This window comes from Anser cygnoides, chromosome 1, assembly GCF_040182565.1.
Source record: "Anser cygnoides isolate HZ-2024a breed goose chromosome 1, Taihu_goose_T2T_genome, whole genome shotgun sequence".
Classification (NCBI taxonomy): Eukaryota; Metazoa; Chordata; class Aves; order Anseriformes; family Anatidae; genus Anser; species Anser cygnoides.
The window spans coordinates 88458814-88479847 of record NC_089873.1 but is presented as its reverse complement, the minus strand read 5'-3'; the positions used below and the strand labels follow the sequence as shown (position 1 = coordinate 88479847).

The 21034-nt window shown below is 39.7% G+C and overlaps 1 protein-coding gene across 2 annotated transcripts in view; it reads left to right on the top strand.

Annotated features, from left to right (window-relative positions):
- CRYBG3 (crystallin beta-gamma domain containing 3) overlaps positions 1 to 21034 on the top strand; it is a 94809-nt gene that overhangs the window by 7729 nt on the left and 66046 nt on the right. Inside the window, exons 2-4 of one of the 2 annotated variants that reach the window (XM_048071607.2) lie at positions 837 to 963; positions 7084 to 7162; positions 19458 to 19894. In XM_048071607.2, the coding sequence (XP_047927564.2) occupies positions 947 to 963; positions 7084 to 7162; positions 19458 to 19894 (533 nt within the window). In that variant the 5' untranslated portion in view covers positions 837 to 946. The remainder of the gene's footprint in view (positions 1 to 836; positions 964 to 7083; positions 7163 to 19457; positions 19895 to 21034) is intronic. The other variant, XM_048071606.2, reaches the window with a different exon arrangement.

Sequence of the window (21034 nt, the reverse complement as noted above, 5' to 3'; positions counted from 1 at the left end):
CTAGTTGAAGCATCCATGTTTTATTATGAAAAAGGTACTGACAAACTGGAAATGGCTGAGAAGAGCTCCAGAACAATCTGATGTCTGGAAAACCCGCCTCACAGAGTAAAACTAAGTAGCTCAATAGTGTTTAGGTCGTCTAGGAGGTTTTCAAATGACAGGATTACAGTTTGAGGCATGGCTCTGCCTCAAGGTATATAACTGCAGGGGAAATGAGAGTTAAGTGCTTCACGTCACAACAGACCTGTGACTTGAAGAAGGTGTTTGAACCAGAGGGCTTTGTGATCTGCTCCACGTAGACGTCGGTAGATCCCATAGATGAGAGACAAAGCCTGACATATTCTGAGCAGTAAGCCTAATTTTTAGTACTGACTCAGGGAATTTAGTAGTAATAAACACAGAAAAGTCTTATTTACAAATATGACAGATTTTTTGTTGCTTGCCACTTTTTAATCAGAACTCTGTATCTTTCAGCCAGGTGCTACAGGCTTAATGCAGGTCTCCCTTGGTGAAATTTTGTGATCTAGATTATTATGCAGGCCAGTTTCAGTGATCATAGTGGTCTGTATGGCAAGTCTGGCAACTGGTAGATGTAGAAAAATATTACTCAACAGGTCTGCATTTTTAGCTGTCTTCTTTTTAAAAGCAGAAACAGAGAAGAAACCAATACTAGATAACCTATGGCTCTTTGCAGATGTGTTTGTAACTACTACTGGTCTGTTCACACGGTTTGAGAATCCCTGAAATTTGCTGAAACTTCATGACAATTTTGGTCTTGCAAAATTACATTTGATAGTATTACTTGACTCGGTTTTCTTCTCTTTCCCATTCTTTAGGGAGGCTCTCCCCCAGCTGTGTCGTGAGGTGCTAGGTGATCAGATTCTCTTCAGCAACCTCTCTGATCCTCAGGGTTTGACATACTTCCTTTGCAAGATCACCACTAAATATGTTATCGTCTTGGCAGTAAGTAAAGTTGGAAAGAAGTGATAACATCAAGACCAAATGTAGTGCAACTTCTCAGAGAGGAGCACTAGTTTTTTCAAAGAGTAATAAAAGGCAGGGATCAGGAACTGGAATCACATCCCCGAATGCTGAAATGAAGAAACTGTCAAGAAAGGAAAGTCAAAAATGACATTAGCCTCAGTGAGGACTGCACTGGAGGGTGAATTATGTCAACAATGTTAAAACAAAGACACATTGTCTTGAGGAAAACCGTTTCAAAAATACTCGAAGGAGATGTCACAAGTGATGTAATTAAACCTGGAGAGAGAGGTCAAGCTAAGTTTATTAGCGTTATGTCAGTAAAGTCAGATGTAGGAGCTTTGGGACACTTGGTACCTCACAGCAGCTTTCAGGTTAGGCATTGCTTACTCTCTTACTGTTGCAAATCAACCCATGAAATGGCCCCCATTTCTGCCTTAATCTGAAGAGAAGCCCAGTTAAAAATAAACAATGTTAGCTTAATGTGGTAGCAAAGAGTGTTTGACTTCGCAGGGGGGAGTCATCTGTTCCTGAAGAGAGAGAGGAAGAGAGGTAGCAAAATGGTAGAGCCCTCACCTCTGCGGTAACATCTGGTAACATCTGGGCTGCACGAGGAGTGAATTCTGGACCTGCCAGGTTGGAAGCGACCTCGCTTTGTACAGTCAGAGTATTCCCAGGTGGGAGGACAAGGCAGGGTTGGTATCCACAAGTGGTGTTGCAATGTCCCTTGAGTTGAGCCTCAGCCAGCCGTCCCTGTTTTCCTAAGAGCCTGCCTGCCCATTAATTGCCCCGTTCCCAAACAGCAATCTGCAGCGGGTGCCTTGTAAAATGCCACAGTGGTTAGCTTCAGTTTGGTAAGCACTGCGTTTGGTCAGTCTTATCTCAACTCACACGTTTGTGCTTGATCGCACTTGCATAGTGCCAGTAGCTTGTTTATTATCTAACACAACACATTCACAATCTGCTGTGTGCATAATATGGGTGGGGTTGGTTAATAGAGGAAGAGGGGGTGGGCTTTTAATTTGCAAGTTCCCAGGGATTGTTACGAAGAACAAAGGTGGAGGAAGCAGACTTCTCGTGCTGCATGGAGGTGCTGCGAGGGCCGTTTGAAGATGTAATTGTTTATAATTGTCTTGTTCTGTTTTTAGAGACATTTGGAAAAGCTCTCACAAACCATTAAATTAAATTTGCTCCCTTGAATTGGTGCTTTCTTTACTGTAATCCCTCATGTATATTAACTAAACTGGATCCGAGTATTTCTGCTTATACTTGTCTACTTTTTTATTCTTTGTGTGTGAGCAATGGTAAGAACTATAAGCATTTTTCTTCCCCGTAATAATCTCTGACCTTTCCTGTGCAAGTGCAATGATTAAAAACTTGGACCAAAATCTGCTTCTGATTCAGACACCACCTGTCCTGCTATTACAGAAAGGTCAGAACAGATTTTCAGCAGCAGAACAAAAAGCGTTAGAAAATCACACAAAGAGAAGTTTATGCAGAATATACAGAATGGGATCTGTTGTTAACTTGTGTTTAATCTTGGTTATTTGGAGGATAGGAGTGATACTAATCAGGGTAGGCGTGCTGGCAAGGCACTAGGGTAGAGCAGTGAGACAGCTGAGATGAAGAGATCCGTCGGCCTTCACTGACGATTAACCCATCTGTGTCAGATGCACCAACATATGATTGAGAAAAGGGATGTCAGGCAGAAATAGCAGTAGGAAGGCAGTAGATTACATACAGGAGAAGTAGCTGAAAGGCTTGATGTCTAGCCTTAATTTTGACAGCATCTTTATTACTCTGGGCAAGTTATTTAATATTTCCATGCCATCTTTTTTATTATTATTTAAAAAATAAAAGTAGTATCTCCCTGAATACGTAAGCAAGCAGTTGTGATGATCTGTGAGTAACTGCCTATATAGTTAAGAAGTCCGTGGAAGCACATTGGAGGGGCAGAGGTGTTTTCTGTAGTCCTGGGATCATGCTCTGCTCTTTCACTTCCCTAAAGAAAGGAGATTCAAACCTTCTGATTTGCACAAGGAGTACGGACAGACCATGGAGGCTTTCGGAGTAGTGGGTGTCGCTTGGGTGAGCAGTCCCCTGGGTGCATGGAGTTCCTTGCCTCAGGGATGCCGTGGTGATCCTGGTGCTGGAAGATCCCTGTATAGGGAGGGTAAGGAAATCCCTCTGAGGCCAGTCAACAAGTTTCAAGGCTTTTTGGTTTTAAGAGTTCTTAGGGCTAATACTTGGCAAACTTAAATCTGTGAACTCTGTCAGCGTGCCGTTAGACTTGGGTTAGTGGAGTCCTGTTGCTGGGTACATAATATAACAACAGTATCTTGTGAAGTGTAGGACTGAAGACTCACGAGATAAATCTTCCTTAGTTAAGAAGTGGGAGTGCTGCAACCCTGTCCGAGAGCTGGCTGGCTGGTCTAGCAAAGCCATGTGGGCAGCTAAGCACAAACCTAGCTTCAGACGTGCTGAACAGGGAGTAATGTGCTCAGTACCTGGTGTGGCCAAGCTCTGCAAAAATACACTGCTCCAGAAAAGCTTAAGGCAAGGATGAAGCTCAGTGGAGGCAAACTTCAGTAATGCAGATGCAGCCCAAATGCATGTGGGGAGCCTATCCGTACTACCAGTCTGTTGTTTTCTGTTCTTAGCAAAAGCATGATAATTCAGGAGTGTAATACACGTAACTAAGGAATCAACATTTGTAACATTTTTTAATAGCAGATACGGTTCTGTAAAAAAAAAAATAATTTATAAACCCTCCTAGAGTACAGTTCTTGGAAGTATTACATATTTCCACTGATGATAGCCTAGCAGGGGTATATCAAAAATTGAAAGAATAGGTCATTTTTAGTATACATGTTAGTTGTCTTAACGTATTTCCCAATAATTAATTATTAAACTATGGCATTCACAATTAAAAATGTGTTCACTGCATCTCTGAGTATAGGCTCATATGGACAGCATGGGACTGTGTTGCAACATAAAATACATGTGGCATAATTACACTAGCTCCTCTGTGGTTGGTTCTTTTAAGCATGGGAGTGTACGGTTGTGAGGAGGCCCGTAAACTTCGCTTTTTTTTTTTCCTTTTTAGAGAAGTTGTGGGGAAAGTGCTGTTCCAAAATGTATGAGTAATGACTGCTCTGTGATTGATGCAATGATGGGGGGGGTGGGGAGGAAGCCCTAAAAATGGCAGGGGGGTTGGCAATAGGGAGTGATGAGCTGCATCAGGGAGAGTCCAGTGGACAACAACCAGCCTGGCCTCCAGTCCCAAGCACAGAGCGTGGCACAAGTAATGCGCACGTGTTGGTTAGGTTGTAGAAGGTAGTCTTGACTTTGGGAGAAAACAAGACAACTTTATTTTAAGGAGTCCAAGAGGCTTGCTTTCAGCAAAGTGAGCTTCTGTGCTGTGAACATCATCCCTTTGGTGCAAGTCACTTGAAGATCCACTCAGACCTGAGCCCCGGCCACAGGCACAGGCTGACAAGAAGCGAGCTGCAGCAGCGTGCCCTCGCTCATCCCTGCCCGCTGAGCAGTGCTCACTGCCCCTTCGTGTGCGCTGGCACGAATCACCGGGCTGTGAGCTGGATCGCTGGCTGAGCTCTCGCTGCTGGAAGCTTCTGCTCCCCCCTTGTGTTTATCTAGGACCGGAGAGCCCTGCGGAGTTGGATTAGGGGCAAGAACGGATGGCTGAGGTTGAAGAGGAAGGTGTGGAGATTTCTGAAGCTGGTTCTGCTGACAAAGTCAGCGTGTGGAGGAACTACACCCTAAAGCAAAAGGTTCAGGAATGTAGAAACGCTAGAATATAAACCATGAAGGGGTGTGGGGAATTGCTTCCAGGTTTGGGTTTATTTTATGTTGGAAAGAAAGTTTTGATACTTTTTTTTTTCGATTGGTTGATTTTAAGATGTTTATCTGCCGAACTGCATTCTTTCAGTTTTGGTGTGTACGCTGTGCAATGTCATAGCAAGCTGTCCGAGCCCGGCTAGCGAGAAGGAAGTAACACAGGCATATATTTCAAACGCAAACAAAAAGTAGGAAAGCGATAAAAGGATTAGGAAATAAAAACAGAATTTGAAGGGAAGAATATGAGCAAAACAAAGTGGCAAGAGAAGAGGCCACAAATGATTCAGTGCTGGTAATACTCAACAAAAGCAAGTATTTAATTTGTGCTCTGCAGAGCAGTTCCGTAAGGACTGGTGTCCTGAAGCCAAGAAGAACACCTGGTGGATATCAGCCTCATTCTTCTGCTCTTAGTACAGGGAGCTCCTGCTAAGGTCAAGTGTGTCAGCGTCAGGAAAAGCTGTGCAGATCTAAGAAGGGTTTGTTTTTGTGTTTTGTTTTTTAAACTAAGAGGGAGAAAATAGGTTACATGCTGTGAAGCACTTTTATTAGTGTGCCAGGCTGCCCAGAAGTGTTTGTGGCATCTTCTTCATGAAACACATCAACAGCACAAGAATTTAATAGGAGAGAATATTAATTCATCTGCTATGTCTTACAGGGAGGCAAAGAACAGCCAAGACTGTGTGCTTTCCCTGAAAAAGCATCTTAGTGTTTCAGAATGCATTATGAAGGATTACCTGAGGTGATCTGAAAGTACATGGTTTTGAACTTGAAGAGGATCTATAAAAGAGAGAAAAGAACTTTCTCTTTTCTGTTCTGACGCATCCAAGAAGATCTAGAGGATCTTAACCCTAACCGCAGGAGAGCTGTGTTCTCATTTTTGTTCAGGGAATCTTGACTCTAAGCAGCTTGTAAGGGAAAATAACATTTAGTCAGACTGGATTTCATTTTTGATGTGTATATCAATGTATATTTAACTCCAATGCCTAATCCACAATCAGGAAAAAAACCTTTCTTCTCAAATGTCTTACTGAGACGTGCTTACCTGTGGCTTAACAGTCAGTGGTAATGGGAATACCAGCCCACATCTCAATCTTTTCTTTAAATCCTGGCAGAATTCACCAAAATGCAATTAATAAATATTTTTTCTTTTATTTAAACAGCTGTCAATTCATCTCTTCGTACAAGAACAAAAATAAGGGCTTGTGCATTTATAAATAGCAAAGCTAAATTTCTGAAATTGTTGAAGAAGGGTTTTTGAAGCGATTATCACTTCATTGCAAAAGTGGATATTTATGTGCTGTACTGATACGAAGTGGTTTTTTTTTTCAGTTTATGATAGGCAATGCAGGAAGTGATCTGTCATTCACATCCTCTAATGTTTTCCTTGATGTGATTTTGCTTTGTAGCTGCATGTAGCATAAAGGTTTGAATTAAAAATGTTTTCTGCTGGATTGTGCTTAAGGATAGTTTTAAGAATCAGGAGAAAAATGGTTCCCCTCATCCCAAAGATGGGGTTCTGAAGAAAGTTTAGGCCAGGGTGAATTGGCAGCAAGGACATATGAGACTTTGGACTTCTGAGTTTTAAAATGGTCAGCTAGTGTTGCCTTGGTAATGATAACGTGCCTATTGTCCCCTTTCGAAATTTTTTTCTGAATTTGCTTGCAAATGCTCATTAGGTATTTTCAGTGTTGAGTAAAGATTTGGTAACTCTGGTAGGTGTGATTTGTAATGATTCCATCTGCCCTGAGCACATTCCACTCAATTGCAATCTTTGGTGTAAGGACTGTGGGTGCCTTCTAGCTGCCAGGTGGATACTGCTATGCCAAGGAATGCTACAGTGAACAATTCATCAACTACACTATTTTTTGCCCAATAGAAAATTATACACAGAATTATTTATGCACAGAAAGTTTTTGTTTTTGTTTTGTGTGTATGTGGGTTTTTTTGTTTTGTTTTGTTTTTCAGTTGGAAGAGCAGCCTTAGTTACACTATATGCCTTTTCTGAATGCTTGAGTTTTGAAAACATCAGTATGATGTGAAATAGGTATTTTGCTTCCATTTGAGCTTTTTGGGGCATGGCTTTTTCAGTTGCAATACATGCAGCATATGGGCTGTGTTTTGGAAAACATGTTCATCTGTCCTTTTAAGTTAATGCTCTTTTGTGTTTAAATTGAATGTGTTGGCTCTCAAGTGGAATTGAATAATGCAAGTCCTCAGTGTTGCAAAATATCTTTTTTTTTTCAGTTCTGAACACAAAGGGAGTGAAGCCATAAATTTAAAGAACAACCAAAAGGAAAGCACAACTCTTCCTGCACTTTTGAAGGTATGATTTTTATTTACTAATACTGAATTGAGCTAAGCCTGCCGCATCTGCTTGTAGCTTTTTGCTATGTTCTGAGGTTGGAGGTCTTCATGTATTGCCTTGTAGCACATAGTTGCCATGTTCTGGATCAGGGCCCATCATGCTAGGGTACACATGCAAAAAATAGGAAGACTGTCTGTGCTTCTTGTTCTTGAATCAAAGTTAATATCTTTACTTACATTAAATAAATGTAAGTGTAGTCCCAATTCCGCATGCAGTCATCTAGTAAAGGATGAAGCCAGTGTTTTTATCAAATTCTGATTTGACAATCACCTAAAGTGCCATTTCTATATAATTTATGAATATCTAACCAGCAAGTGTTTTCCTGAAGTTGCACTGGTTGCCAACCAAAGCGCTGTAAGAACTTTCTCCTGAAATACTTATGCATGTTAGCTATTCTTCACCAATGTTATCCCTGTTAATCATGCTTGTCTTATCCTGTAAGCATTCTACTGAAAAAATGGACATGCTTTTATGTGACGTTTTCTCCTATGAGTCATTTGACACAAAGTGGTAGCTGCCAGTAAAGTTGTGTTTAGATTTAGTCAAATATCATAAACAGTTCTATACAAGATGGGGCCTGGTGGTACAGCCCTCTTCCAAATAGTTGCTGTCACATCATGCCCTGCACAGAGTCATTTTAGCAGTTCATTCACTAAGTACTTTTTCTATTTTTTGTTCCTTTTTCTACATTAGTAGTAGCTTAACTACTACAGAAAATCTTGTGGCAATTTCCCTGAAAGGGCCTTGACTAGTCCACCAGATTTATTTGTGGATGTAGTAGGCTTCTTAACAGACCGAATCTGAGGTTTCTATACAGTGTTGCCTAGACTGAGCACTAGCAGTATATGGGGAAGGAAGTGGTCTTTTTGCTGTATGGCTGACAGTCACTGTATAGTGGCATCTTCACTATCTAGGGACTATTTGGAGGGGTTTTGCCAAAGGTGAAGAAATGTTGCAGTTGCCTCTGCAAAGATGTAGGTCAGTAGCTGAGTTATTAGATAAAGATCAATCCTGTGTTGAATGTAATTATTATGCATCAAGGTGAGAAACAGCACAGCAGCATTTTTTTGGAAGCCCTGTGGATTCAAGCCAGCGCTGTGTGAGCTGGGCTCCCAGACCACGCTACTGAATGCCTTCCCGTTGTCATAAATCATGGACTATTGCTTTTATGGCTTGAAACACAGGCAGAAATGATTCTTTCAACCAGAGGAGATCGTACTATAGTAGAAGCAAAGTTTTTGTATTTTAAAAAATCTTATTTTTTCTGTGTTAGATCAGTGAAAATTTCTAAAACATTTTCCTTTTGAAGAAGGTTTTGACTGGGGGAGAGGAATGATTTAGCATATGTGCACAGGACTTCAACACAAGGAACTGCTTAAACAGAAGTACGAACAGGGTTAGATTTCAGTGGACGAGCGGGATGCATAGGTGGAGTACAAGGAGCATAACAGGTTTAAATTATCTAAGAGTGTCTCGTTTTTGCCAAAAACTAAATCTCCTTTGGTACATTTTTAATTTACAGAAACCTAAGTTTTGATTTTTTCCTACTGAATCTAAATTCATTGCACTCAAGTCTTCTACTCAGAACTTTTTGTATGTTTAAAGTTGGTGCCAATATTAATGCTGTAAAGTTTTGTTCCAAGTAGCTGCTCTGTTCTTTGTCTTGCCATTAAAAGTTTTTATTTAATTATATTGTCTTTGATTTATGCTTGGCAGTGTAAGATTGTGTGTTACATTATCTTTGAAATAATACCTGGTGTTTGGCTTTGTATAGGCTTTATAAGAAAGGTGCGGCTTTCATATGACTAGAATGCGCTGGCTGTTCAAATGTACCGAGAACTTCCTGTCCAACTTCTTTTTTGCTTTCTTAAGCTGATCAAAAAATCTTCTGATACGCTTCAGCAGTTTCATAGGCATACTAATGCGTACTCTTAGTACTACAATTTTATCTTGTGTGCCTTTAAATTACAACTAGGTAATAAGAAGTGATTTAGAGAGGTAGCCCACCTCAACCCCTTCCCCCTTTTTTTTTGGTGGAGATTTTTTTTTTCCTGGCATTACTCCTTCCAACGCACACTTTTTTTTTTTTTTTATAATACCATACTGTTCAGCGCCTGACATTGTCCAAAATAAGCTGTCTTGTGCAAAGATAACTAGAATGTGGCTGAACAGTTGGAGAGAACTGGGGCTCTGTCTCATGTGAAAGGAATAATGTATGGTATGGAAAATCACTCCAGTTTCCTTCACTGAGTCATCAAGGTAACTATACTATGAAAAAAAAATCTTTTGTAGTTGTAGGAAGTGTACTTTGTGAGGAATTTCTAAGTCTGTGTATCTATTGGATTGGGTCTGGGCAGGTTTCAATACATACCCATATCTCTGAACTATGTTCCTACTTATTTCAGGTGGACGGTGACTGCAAACTGATACCATATTGTGTCTGTCTGCCACCAAGTTAATGATCTGTCGTGTTTCTGATAGACTTACATGCTGTGATGTGTTTATATTCATTGGCCATCTCAGCAGAAGGCCGGGGGCAACATAGCAGGGGAACTGCAGTGTCTCTGTCTTAACAGCAAAGGTCGGAGATGTAAATGATAACTGACAGGGTGAGTGGAGCTGAGAAACATGCTGAGCTACCACAGCCCTCCAGCTGCTCTGAGGGCTTGCTTACCAGTTCTGTATACATGCTTCTTTCTTCCCTGTGATGAAATCTTTAGCTCAGAGGGAGAAGATGATACTTTAACACCTTAAGAAAATACAAAACCTTATCTTTTTGTGCCAAGATGACATTATCACTCATCATTTGGTAACTTTCAGGAAAATATTAGTGAAATATACTTGCTATGTCTATTAATTCATTGCCAGAGCCTGCCACTGTTTATTTACAGATTCTGTTTGGGTTCTATTTCTTTGAATTAGAGCTGCAAACAGTGCTTTTTCTGAGTAAATGCCCCATTTGAATGATGTGATTGTTGAACACGTGGCTGTGTGGATGTAAACAGTTCTTGAACTTGATGTTTCCCGTTCTAAGCATCTGCATTGCATAGTGTCCTGTACATACTAGTGTATCATTAAGCTCACTTTTAGCAGACTGTTTTTAAAAGGAATATTGCAACAGTGTTTCCTGCAAAAGCAGGTGAATACATCTTTACAGTTTTTGGTAATGCCCTGAAAACAGAGGTTTACAAGTGGAACGTAGGTCTTGTTTGACTTGAATGGCACAGCTACTGATTGAGCTAATGCTGCTTACTGTAATGAGCTGCATACTGGATAATGTCTTATTAGTATAGTTTTGAAGAACGCACACAGCACTCTTGTACGTGCTTGTGCCACAAGTTTAACCTGGGCTTCTACCTGTATTACCATACTGTAGTTGTAGCAGCAGTGACTGGTTCAATAATAGCAAGTTGTTTAGATCCCAGGCTGGCCCTATCCGAGGTTCTTGTCCAACTGGGGCTTGTGTCGGCAGATTGACTTGCCTGACAGTCGTCCCGTGATATTCTTCCTGTAACGGTGCCTGGAAGAAAAAGCACATTCTCCCATAATTGATCAGGAAAGAATTCTTAAGCGTCTTGGCAGAAGAACTGCCCTGTGAGCTCTCTGAGGCAAATGCAGAAGTTTGAGAAGGTAGGTACAAATGTAATCTACCAAGTGTGTAATTTAGATGTCAGTATTTTGATAGCTTTAAATATTTTATAATTCGGCCCAAAGGCTCAAGCCTGGGTACTAGTTGCCTGGATTAACCAGAGACAGTCTCAGTCTTCATAGAAGACACAGAGCGAGAAAGTACTGCAAAGATTATCTAGCCCACTCCTCTGCCCCAAGGTGAGACCTCTGTATCTGTCATACCTGATAGAAGTTTGTCTGACTTGTTCTCAAAGACCTCCAGGGATGGGGATCTCCAAGATCTCTGCAACTTTGTCAGACAACTGTCCCACCAATTTCATAAGCCCTCTAATTAGAAAGTCTTTTCTTAATATCCAATCTAAAGCTTGCTTGCTACAAATTAAACCTGTTGCTAATTGGCCTGTGATAAGTACTCCTGTATACTATGAACATTGAGAAGAGATAATTCTGCAGCCCTGCTTTCTCACATTAATTTAATTTCAAGGTAATATAAAGATGGCTGTATTTAAATGGTAGATAAAGTATTAAAATTTGATGTCAAAGACTGCAATTATGTGAGAAGATGGAGCCAGATTCTTCTTGCAGTTGCAACAGGCAGGACAAGAGGCAACGGGTGTAAATTGGAACATGGGAAATCCCAGTTAGCTTTGACAACTTATCTTACTTTTTTCCCGTTTTACTGTATTGGTGGTCAAATATTGGCAAAAGTTACCCAAGAAAGTTGTGGGACCTTTATCCCTGGAAATATTCAAAACTCAGCTGGCTGAAGCCCTGCTCTAACTGGAGCTGCTTTGAGCAGGAGCTTAGACTACGTGACCTCCCCAGTCAGATTCCTTTCAGCCTAATTAGTTCTGTATTTCTGTATCACATCAGTTTCCATCTAGTGTGTAATTCATGTGTGTTTTTTTTTTAAAAAAAAAGCTCTTTGAATGAATTTGGTGAATATATGTAGCTGTTCTTACTGAGTATCCCTAATTCTGACTTTATCATTAATTTTAAGTTCTACAAAAAGAAATTGAAATTGAAATTAAGCCTAGTGTCTTTATTTACCACATACTTTTCTGTAGCATGGGTTTATTTCATATTATCTTTATTTCATATGTGTGTGGTCTAAGTTATATCAGCTCAGTATGTGTGCGAATGCTTGCTGAATACCTCTGGTTTAGACTTAATAGTTAGAAATGAGAGAGAAGGATTAGTCGACTTTTGGGAGTCAAGGGAGGTGGAATATTACTGCCAACCATGATTTAAAAAAAAAAAAAAGTTACTGCTAAACATGTAGTTGTTGCTGCTCACAGCTGTGAATGAAAAACAAAACCAAAATGTTTTTGGAGTTTGCGTGATCAGGATTTTTCTTGTGGAACCCAACAGCAAATCTTTTTCTCTTTGGAAACTATTTGGACATTCTTTGAAATGAAATTTTAGAGGAAGTACATAGAATCTTCTGTTTACCCAGGACTCTTTGTTAAATGAATGGTGTTTACAGCAGTATGTGTTTGGGAAGACATTTCAAGATCATCCTATATAGTGTCCTAGTAAGTTCCTCTGTAGTACCAAAAATTTTTAAAAAGATGATTCTGAAATATATTTCCCTTTTTACTATAGTCATTCTTCAAAGAAGATCTTGATAAGGGAACTTTGTTTCAGGATGAATGAAAAAAGAATAGCCTTAAACCTTGCTGAGTCTAGCGCATAAAACCACTGAGGAGACAGATGAGGAGGAGAGTGAAAACCTGCCATTAGAATTTAAGTATGGGTGGAAATTGCACTCTCACTCTCTTCCCAATGTACTGCCTGCTTGTGCAGACTTTTTTTGCATTGAAAAGGTGAATTTGACCTTTTTTAAATTTATTTTTGTATATCAGGGAATTACCAAGTAAAAGAGAATGGAAGCCATTTCGTGTTCATAAATGCATTTTCATTAAAGGGCAATAGAAGAATAACGTTGGGAGAACATAGAGGAAAGAACTGAAATGAGACAATTTAATTCTCTCAGGGTCTATACTAGACCGAGTAATAAAGAGATGTTTATATATTGAGAAAGGAGTACCAATTCTTAGTCTTTAATCAGAGCTTTACAGTAATTTCAGGAGAAAATTCAGAGAGAGAAGTTTGGAAATTACTGTTACTTGTATAAACAGAACTTCATAAATTGTAAAGTTCGTTTTGTCATTCTAGAGGCTTTGCCTGAGTTTACAATTCAACATAAAGGTTACACTGCAGAAACTTTATTTTGAATTGTTCCTTCTTTTTATCTTTGTTTTCATTTGAAATCTTTCCCCTTACCACCTTGCTTTTTGTTCACTTGTCAGTGAAGGTGAGTCTGAGTATTTGCTCAAATTTTGGGTGAATTCAAAGCATGTTTGTTTAATCTTTTCTTTCATCGTCTGACAAATGAAATGTGTTAAGGTCCCCTCAGTGTTTCAAGAATTCAAATGGATAAACAAATTTTAAAAGTCCCAGTGCTGAACTTTCAACAAAGGCCACTTGCTTTCCAGATGTTGAATAGTCATTGAATTTAAATGGGTGTATCAAAAAAAATGCAAAGCCAATACAGTTTAACTAAAAATCCCTTCCTGTTGTTCAACACACCTGATTATGAAGCTGTCGTGATTTCATTAGTTTTCTAGTTAGTCGTCTTCCACTGTTGTCATGACCTGATTTTTTCTTCATGTCAAAACAAGCAGAGAAAGGAGGATGTAGAAGGAGAACTTTGCAGTATGAAAACGCCAAAGAGTTCAGAGGTTCAAAACATGTGTTATTTGTGGAAATACAGAACTCACGTTTAACTTGAAACCCCCAAAGCCCCCAATGCTTTATTTGTTATTCTTTGTTTTCTTTTCTCTGATTATTTTAAAGCTATTATTTAGTTAAGATAAACAGTTTTTGACAGTGGTGGAGAGATGCCTTACATCATCTTCTCCACTTCAATTACTGCTGTAATAAAAAGAAACAAAAACGTTTTGACAGTGTGGTTTTTAAATCCATTTGTCTCAGGAATGCTTGCAACAGTAGACTCTTAGGAGTTCTGTTTATGATGTATCATACTGCCTTGATAGTTCATTTTCCTGAATTTCTCTTAATACTATGATAATTTTCTTACAGAATTCTTGTTCCTAATCTTTTGCACTATGTCCAGTTCTTTTTCATCAGGTTTGCAGCAGGAAAGAGAGTCTTTCCGTATGTATTGCCTCCTGTTGTTTGAGAGTGCTTAACTTCTTTGCCTCATACTAGCTGAAAAAAAAAACAAAAGCCTTTTTCATGTGGCTCAGCATGTCCCACTCATTGTAAAACAAGTGGGAGATTACTGCAAAGATGCTTTACCCTCCCAGAGAAGGGAAATGTGCTGAAAAACATGCAGCAGGGGCTCCTCATGGGAATGTACTAATCTGCCAGCAACTCAAGCTATTTCAGTGTGATTTTGCTTAGCATACAAGATTTACATACTGTAGAGATCTAATGAGATGCTCAGGAATTGTGAAATTAAATGTGGTCATCCTGGTTATGTTGAAAGGTCAAAGCTAAGCCGAGGAACGTCATTAATTTTCCAGTATTTGAGGCAGTGGTGCTTTAGCACACTACTTTGTACACCCAAAACTTTAATCTGAAACAACTACACACTAGTGAAAAGAAATTCTGTGACTATTTCTTGAATGAGTAAATTGCTGGGGTTAAATGACTGTCTGAGGGTCCCTGGGGTGAATGGGTAAGTACCCTAAAACCCTGATGTCCGTCTGTCTTCTCTTGCAACAGTACCTGTGGAAAGGTGAGGTGGATAGAGTACAGAGGTGCATCCATAGGGTCTGCAGGGTGTGCTCTGTTGGCAGCTTCCCCTGTAGTAAGACAAGCTGTCTGTGGGAGATTTCCAGGCTGTTGTCTAGAATTGCTGCTTCGTAATGAGTGTTTGCTCTCAGCGAGCAAAACCCGAAATGTCTGGCTGTTGTGGCTGGGAGCTAATCCTTTATTTGCAGAGATCTGTGTTTTAATGCTGTCCCTGTTTTCATTTATTTCACTTGTTAGGGCAATAAAAGAGATCATATTCCTGGCAGACTGACACAAACCCTGCCAAATGAAAACCTCTGGCAACGTGAACTTTTCCCACTCGGCTGCCAAGAGGAGGCAGCTTCCAGGGCTGCCGCTCACGCCGTGTGTCAGAGGCTGGGCGAAGCTGGCAGAGCAGCCCCTGGTCAGGCTGCTGCTGGGCTCTGCACGTCAGGGGAGCTGCTCGCACCAGCAGCAAGCCCTGTGCCGGGCTGCCTGCGTGCAGTTCGGTTTCGGGGCATATGTCTGTGCTGCAGCCAGAAGTGGACTGCAGCCTGGAAAACATACCTAGCCTACTGTTGAATAAATCAGCTCGGATAGCAATCAGGCTCGAGACACGACAACGTGGGCTCGTCTTCCAAGTCCCTGCTGCTAGTGCTTCTCTGCAGCGGTTGCTCAAGCGAGGTGAGACTGTACCACCTGACTGCACAGTAAATACAGCTCTGGTCATTACCGCAGTCTCTTCAGTCACCTGATTGAAGCCGTGATCTTGTTTCACGCTCTGCTAAGTTTCCCCTCCACGCCAGCCTGGTTGCGTGTGAGGTCTCGGGACCATAGGATAACTCTGGTTGAAGGGACCCCAGGTCGTCATCTGGTCTGGCCTCCTGCTTACAGCTGCAAGGTCAGGCCAGGTGACTCAGGGCTTGCCCAGTGAATCTTCAAGTAAGGAGTTGCTAAAGGAATAAAGGTTGATTAAAGGCTTATGAAGCATGTCACAAGCAGGAAAGCTCATAGAGGATGGGAAGGGGGAGACAAGGGGCAGACTGATGGCAGTCTGCATATGAAAGGAGCTCTCCAGAAAGACAGTGCTGTGACAGGGCAGCTTAGGTCTTTCCTTGCACCAATAAGGATCTCAAGGGAGATCTGGCAGGTAGGTTTTCACCCCAAAGCTATTGTTTGTGTGGTATGCCTGAGAAACTGTTCAGACTTCTGTGATGCTGGAAGAGGGTCTATTTATTTTTTAACTGATGAAACGAAGTATAACCAGTATCACGGTCTGGGATTCTTCCAGCATTGTGAATACCAAACTGCTCAAGTTTAATTTTGATGCAATGTGGCTGCTCTGTTAAGGTGAAGTAGAAGCCTCGACTGCTAAAAATTGCTGGGACATACCAGGGTAAGGATTGCTTGCATACGCCCTGCACATTCTCTGCCTATCTTAAGCATTTGCTGGTGGCTTCTGTCAGGGGCAAGCTCAGAGAATGCCAATAATAAGTGAAAGTTACCATGATGTTGCCTTCTGCAATTGCTGTTGTACTGCTGTGGTGTTCAGGCGCTTGTGTCTGAAGGCTCCTGCTGTGTTAATGGCTTACGGGATTTACAGGTCATGTGCTTTAGTCTAATTACTTTGAATACGCCATTATCTTAAAATACAAACTTTAAAATCTGTGGCAGGAACAGTTTTGTTTGTATAATACCTGGATAGTGGTTCAGACTTTGGATTGATATTTTATGTGCGACTGATAAAGCATCAATAGCTGATGCTCTCTTCTGTAGCAAAGTGGAGCAGAGGGGAGAATATATGGAAAGTAGGATTGATTATATTGAATGGAGGGAAGAAAGATTTGCATAGCTTCTGTGTTGGGATTTAATATCCACATATATCGTCAAGTAAGCATAGTGTAAATGTTCTCCGGGGCTTTATTATGCAAGACACCACTTATGGTTAAAGGTACAGAAGGACCCTTTCATATTAAAACTTCCTGTTCTTTTGATTTAGCAGCAGTTAAGTAAGGAAAGAAAGATTAAAGAGCAAGAAAAGTCTAAATAGGTTTCTGTTTCTGGAAACAGAGACTGCAAAACAGCTTTTCATGCAGGATATGAATTATGCTTATAAGTAAGAGGCAGTGTCTTTGCAAGCATAATGCCTCAGAGCTGCTAGGAGAAGAATTCCATACGTAGAGATTTAGCCATGTTTGAAGTCTCAGTTCCTAATAGAAGAAAACATTCCTGAATACAGATATCTTAAAACAAAAAAAAAAAGAGAGAAAAAGTAAATAGTTGGCAAGTTTTGAATGTAATATTTTCTTCTGTAGTTAGTATATTTAGTTGTTAATTTCACAAATATTGTAGTAATCAAGAAAAATGTTTATAGCCTGCAACAATTAGATCTGCAGAAAAAAATAATAAGGTTTTTATGCACTTCTTGCACCGAAATACTCTTTTAAGCCTGACAAATGTATGTGAACTATGTTAATCACAGAACAAGGGAGAAATACCCTCCCTCACTTAAAGTTAAATCAAAAACAGGTATTGAACAATGCTAATATACAAATCAAAGTGAAGGAAGAAACTATGACAGTATAACTCTGCAGTTGATTACAGTAAGTCATTCATGTATCATCAAATTTTGGAAATTAAATTTTCTTCTTTCTTCCTTGAAAGTACTTAGTTCATATGAGATAAAGTTAATTGCCCAAGAGATTCATCTCAGGTTTGCATGCTACTTGGTCAGTTTGTCTAGAACTAAAGATACCAGCCAACATTATGGTACTCTTGTAAGCTGTCTTCTATTTTATTTCCAGGGATGGGCCTGGGTAGATTTGACTTGTAAAGTGGTAATTCCCTAAATGCTACGGGGATGGCTGCATCCCCTTTGAGAGATACAGCTGTAGATGATTAGCGCAGTATGTGTGGGAGCAGGTGGGGTTTGTCACAGGTGGGATGACAAAAAGGCTAGAGTTTGACTCACCCCACATTTGAAAGTGTACTAAAACGTTAAACATGGTTTTTTAACTCTCTTACCTGTATGAAGACAATACAGGTTGTATGGATTTCTCAAGGACCCATGAGTGCTTTTCAATTTCTATCCTCACGTGAGCAATTCTATTTTCAACACGCAAATCTAACCTGTTAATATGAAGCAAGTGCATCCACTGTTTGATGGAAAAGGTGACAAAATATTGCTTGAAGATTAAAGATCACTGCCCCAGCATCACTAAGTGTTGCTTGCGATTTTTAAAGAAATTAATGTTCCCCCAACCATGAAAAGGGTGTTCATTAAAACACTTTTTTCATCATTAGCATGATCATAGATGAGCCATTAACAAATTATCATATTTGTTTAATTACTTGAGAGAAATATATTTTCAGTTTGAAATAGGATTAGCAAACTAATGAAAGTAGTAGCTTTCTGCTTATATTGGATGGATAGGCATTACCCAATTTAATATCTTATCCAAAGATGATATTGACACAACTAAAACTTGTGCAGAACTTTTTATTCATGTTCTCCTTTCCCACCCTGCTGAGCAGGATAGATTTGATCTAACTTTATTCTGTTCTAATAAACTGGGTTGAAAGGATAGACATTACAGGGATTATACGGTAAGGATGGAATAGGCAGCAATGGCATCTAGCACCCTCTATGAAGGCTGAGGATGGAGAATACGGAGGGGGGGAGCTCCCCAGAAATTTTGGAGGAGGAAAAGTATTTCCAGACTGGGAGGCTGAAAAGGGGTTTAACACAGTGTTTGTGAAGCCTACCAGTGAATTAGCAGCACCTTTTTGGGCAGATCATTGCTGGAAGACATAGCATGGTCTTGGGCAGCAGTTCTTGGATCTGTAAGAGAAGCTGACACCAAGGAAACTCAAGGGTATGAACCGGTGAGGAACAGAGCTTGCCTTGCCTCTGTGGTTTAAAGGAGGTGAGAACCTGTGTTAGTATGAATTACTTTCAGCGGGCTTTAAACAGCTGTTGTGGATTAGGTGCAGGGAAGTAGTGATATGTAGGACTTTGTGTGTTTACGGCTGCGTTTGTATTTTGCTATGATGTACTTGTATGCATTTGCAAGCTGAAAACAGTTCATCTCGTAAGTGCATATAGTTTTGTTCATGAAGCTTCATTTTTGAGCAGATTGGAGTCTGAAGTACTTGTTGGTACACCTGAGTTGGTCTCAGGGTACAACCTGAAAGAATGAGAGTGTGAGTGCCAGTTTGTGGAATTTCTTCTGCTGGTTCAGTGCACGGCAGGACCAGAACATGTCCTTGCTGCAGATGGTTGGCACCTAACTCCAAGCAGTAAGAAGAGTCGAAACTTTTAGGAGCAATAAGAAAATCAACTGTCTGTCTGTTAACACAACAGTGTGTAATTTCCCTTATGTGATCTTTTAAGAAAGAGATGCTGAAAGCAACCTGCTTTTCTTTCATTTTAAGTTCTGTTTTAGGCCTAATCTCATAATCTCCTTCTGGCAGGACATATATGTCAGTAAATAATACTGAATGTGCCCTAGTATTAACTAAGAAACTCTTCTGTTTGCTTGTGATACAAGGGTGTGAAAAATAGTTCTTTGCTTGTTCCTCTGTTGTATTGGTGGCTTTTTTCCCTGCAAGTTGAAGCTGTCCTTCTGTGCTTTACTTCCCCAGCAGCAGCTTTGTGAATCTTCTAGCCAGTTTAGCCCTTTTGGCTTTTTAGTGCATAGAGAGAAAAAGAGAGCACAGGGCTTTGATTTTAAAATGAATTTTAAACTGCAGATCTCCTTAAAGAGTACAGGGCATAGAAGCAAATAAAAACTAAGGATTTGGGGAATGCAGGAAAATGAAAATTAACGTCTTCTTTATCTACTTCTCATATTTATTTTAGGTTTGTCAAAATGAAGAAAAGAACCATTCCACAGAAGAACTTAACAAGTCTGAAATCCAAGAGGAGTTGAAAAAGGCTAATAGCCTTCCTAGTTTGACTCCTGGAATAAAAACAGCAGATAAAGACAAGCAACCCCGAGAAGGTTTTTTTCAGTTTCTTGGAAGCTTATTTAATCTCACAACAAAATCTTCTTTGGTAGAATCTAAACAGTCAACCTTCCAAGATGAACCCAACAGATGTGAAAAGGATTTGCAGAACACAAATACTCCTATGGAGGACATGCATCCACAGCATCAAAAAAATGAAAAGCCTGTCTGTTCTACAGCTAGAATGAAAGAGGACTCTGTAAATAAAGATGACGTGATCCCAAATAACATTGGGAAAGATAGCTCAAAGGATCTGGAAAAAGGTCAAAAACAATCTGCAGTTGTGCAAAAGTAAGTTTTATAATTTAATATTAATTTATTAAAAAGTGTGTGTGTGCAGAGAACTAAAGTGACTGAAGTTTTGTTGAATGGAGAACCAGTGACTGTCATTTCTAAGAATGAATGGAGTGTCTCTGACTCAACTTTGTGCAAAACTCTAATAGTAACAACCTTAAATAAATAGGGAGACGTCAAATGCTACAAAATACAACTTAAAAAATGTTTTTCTAGAAATCTTCTGACCATGGATGATAAGTCCACTGTAGATCCTTCTAAGCATGAAGGGAGAAAAGGTGTGGCATTTAGGAATACATTCAGTATTGTAGACCTATTTAAAAGAAAAAAAAGAAGAAAGAAAATACAAGCTTGTTTACATCCGTATTGTGGGCTAAATAAAGGTTAAAAGGTTTCTCATTTTTATATTTAACTAGTTCTGTGTTTTTACTTCTGCAATTAAGGTTTCTGCATTTTTTAAATTATCTTTCCTGGTTTATTTGACTTGGCATTTTTTTGCTTATTTATGTTGCTTCCCTTTGTTCTTAGGGTTTTTTGTGTAATGAAAAGAAGGTTATGTAAAATACTCAATTAGCCTAAGTATAGAACATCCTTAACAGTCCTGTAATATTTCCAAAAACAATTTCCAAAAAAAATTGGTGCCACAGGCACTGATGTGTGTTTGTGAGTAGAAAAGCTAAAATGTTGGCTGTGATCCACACTGTATATTACAAAACTTTCTGACTCTAGTATAAACATAGATAATAGAATTCCAAAAGTATTTGTAGCAGTTAGGTTGAATATTTGACTATATGTGGGCTAGTACAGCTTCCGTTTGGGTTACATGTGTGTGTGCATGTGATACTTGTCCAATTTCTGATTGGTGCCTAGAACATGAACTTGCCCAAAGATGGTGAGTCTGTAATTAATTTTTACTTGGGTTTTCAGTACTGCTCAGGATACATATTTAAAATTTTAAACCAAAAGTAATGATTTGGGGTATTACTGCTACTGCGGTACTCCTATGGTTGGTGAAGGGTAAGTCATAGATTTCAGAACTGGCAGATGAACTGAGCATAGAATAAAGTACTGTTCATAATTTGTAATAATAGTGGTTGTGTTCTCTTGAGAACTCTTTGGTTTTGATCTGATTGATTA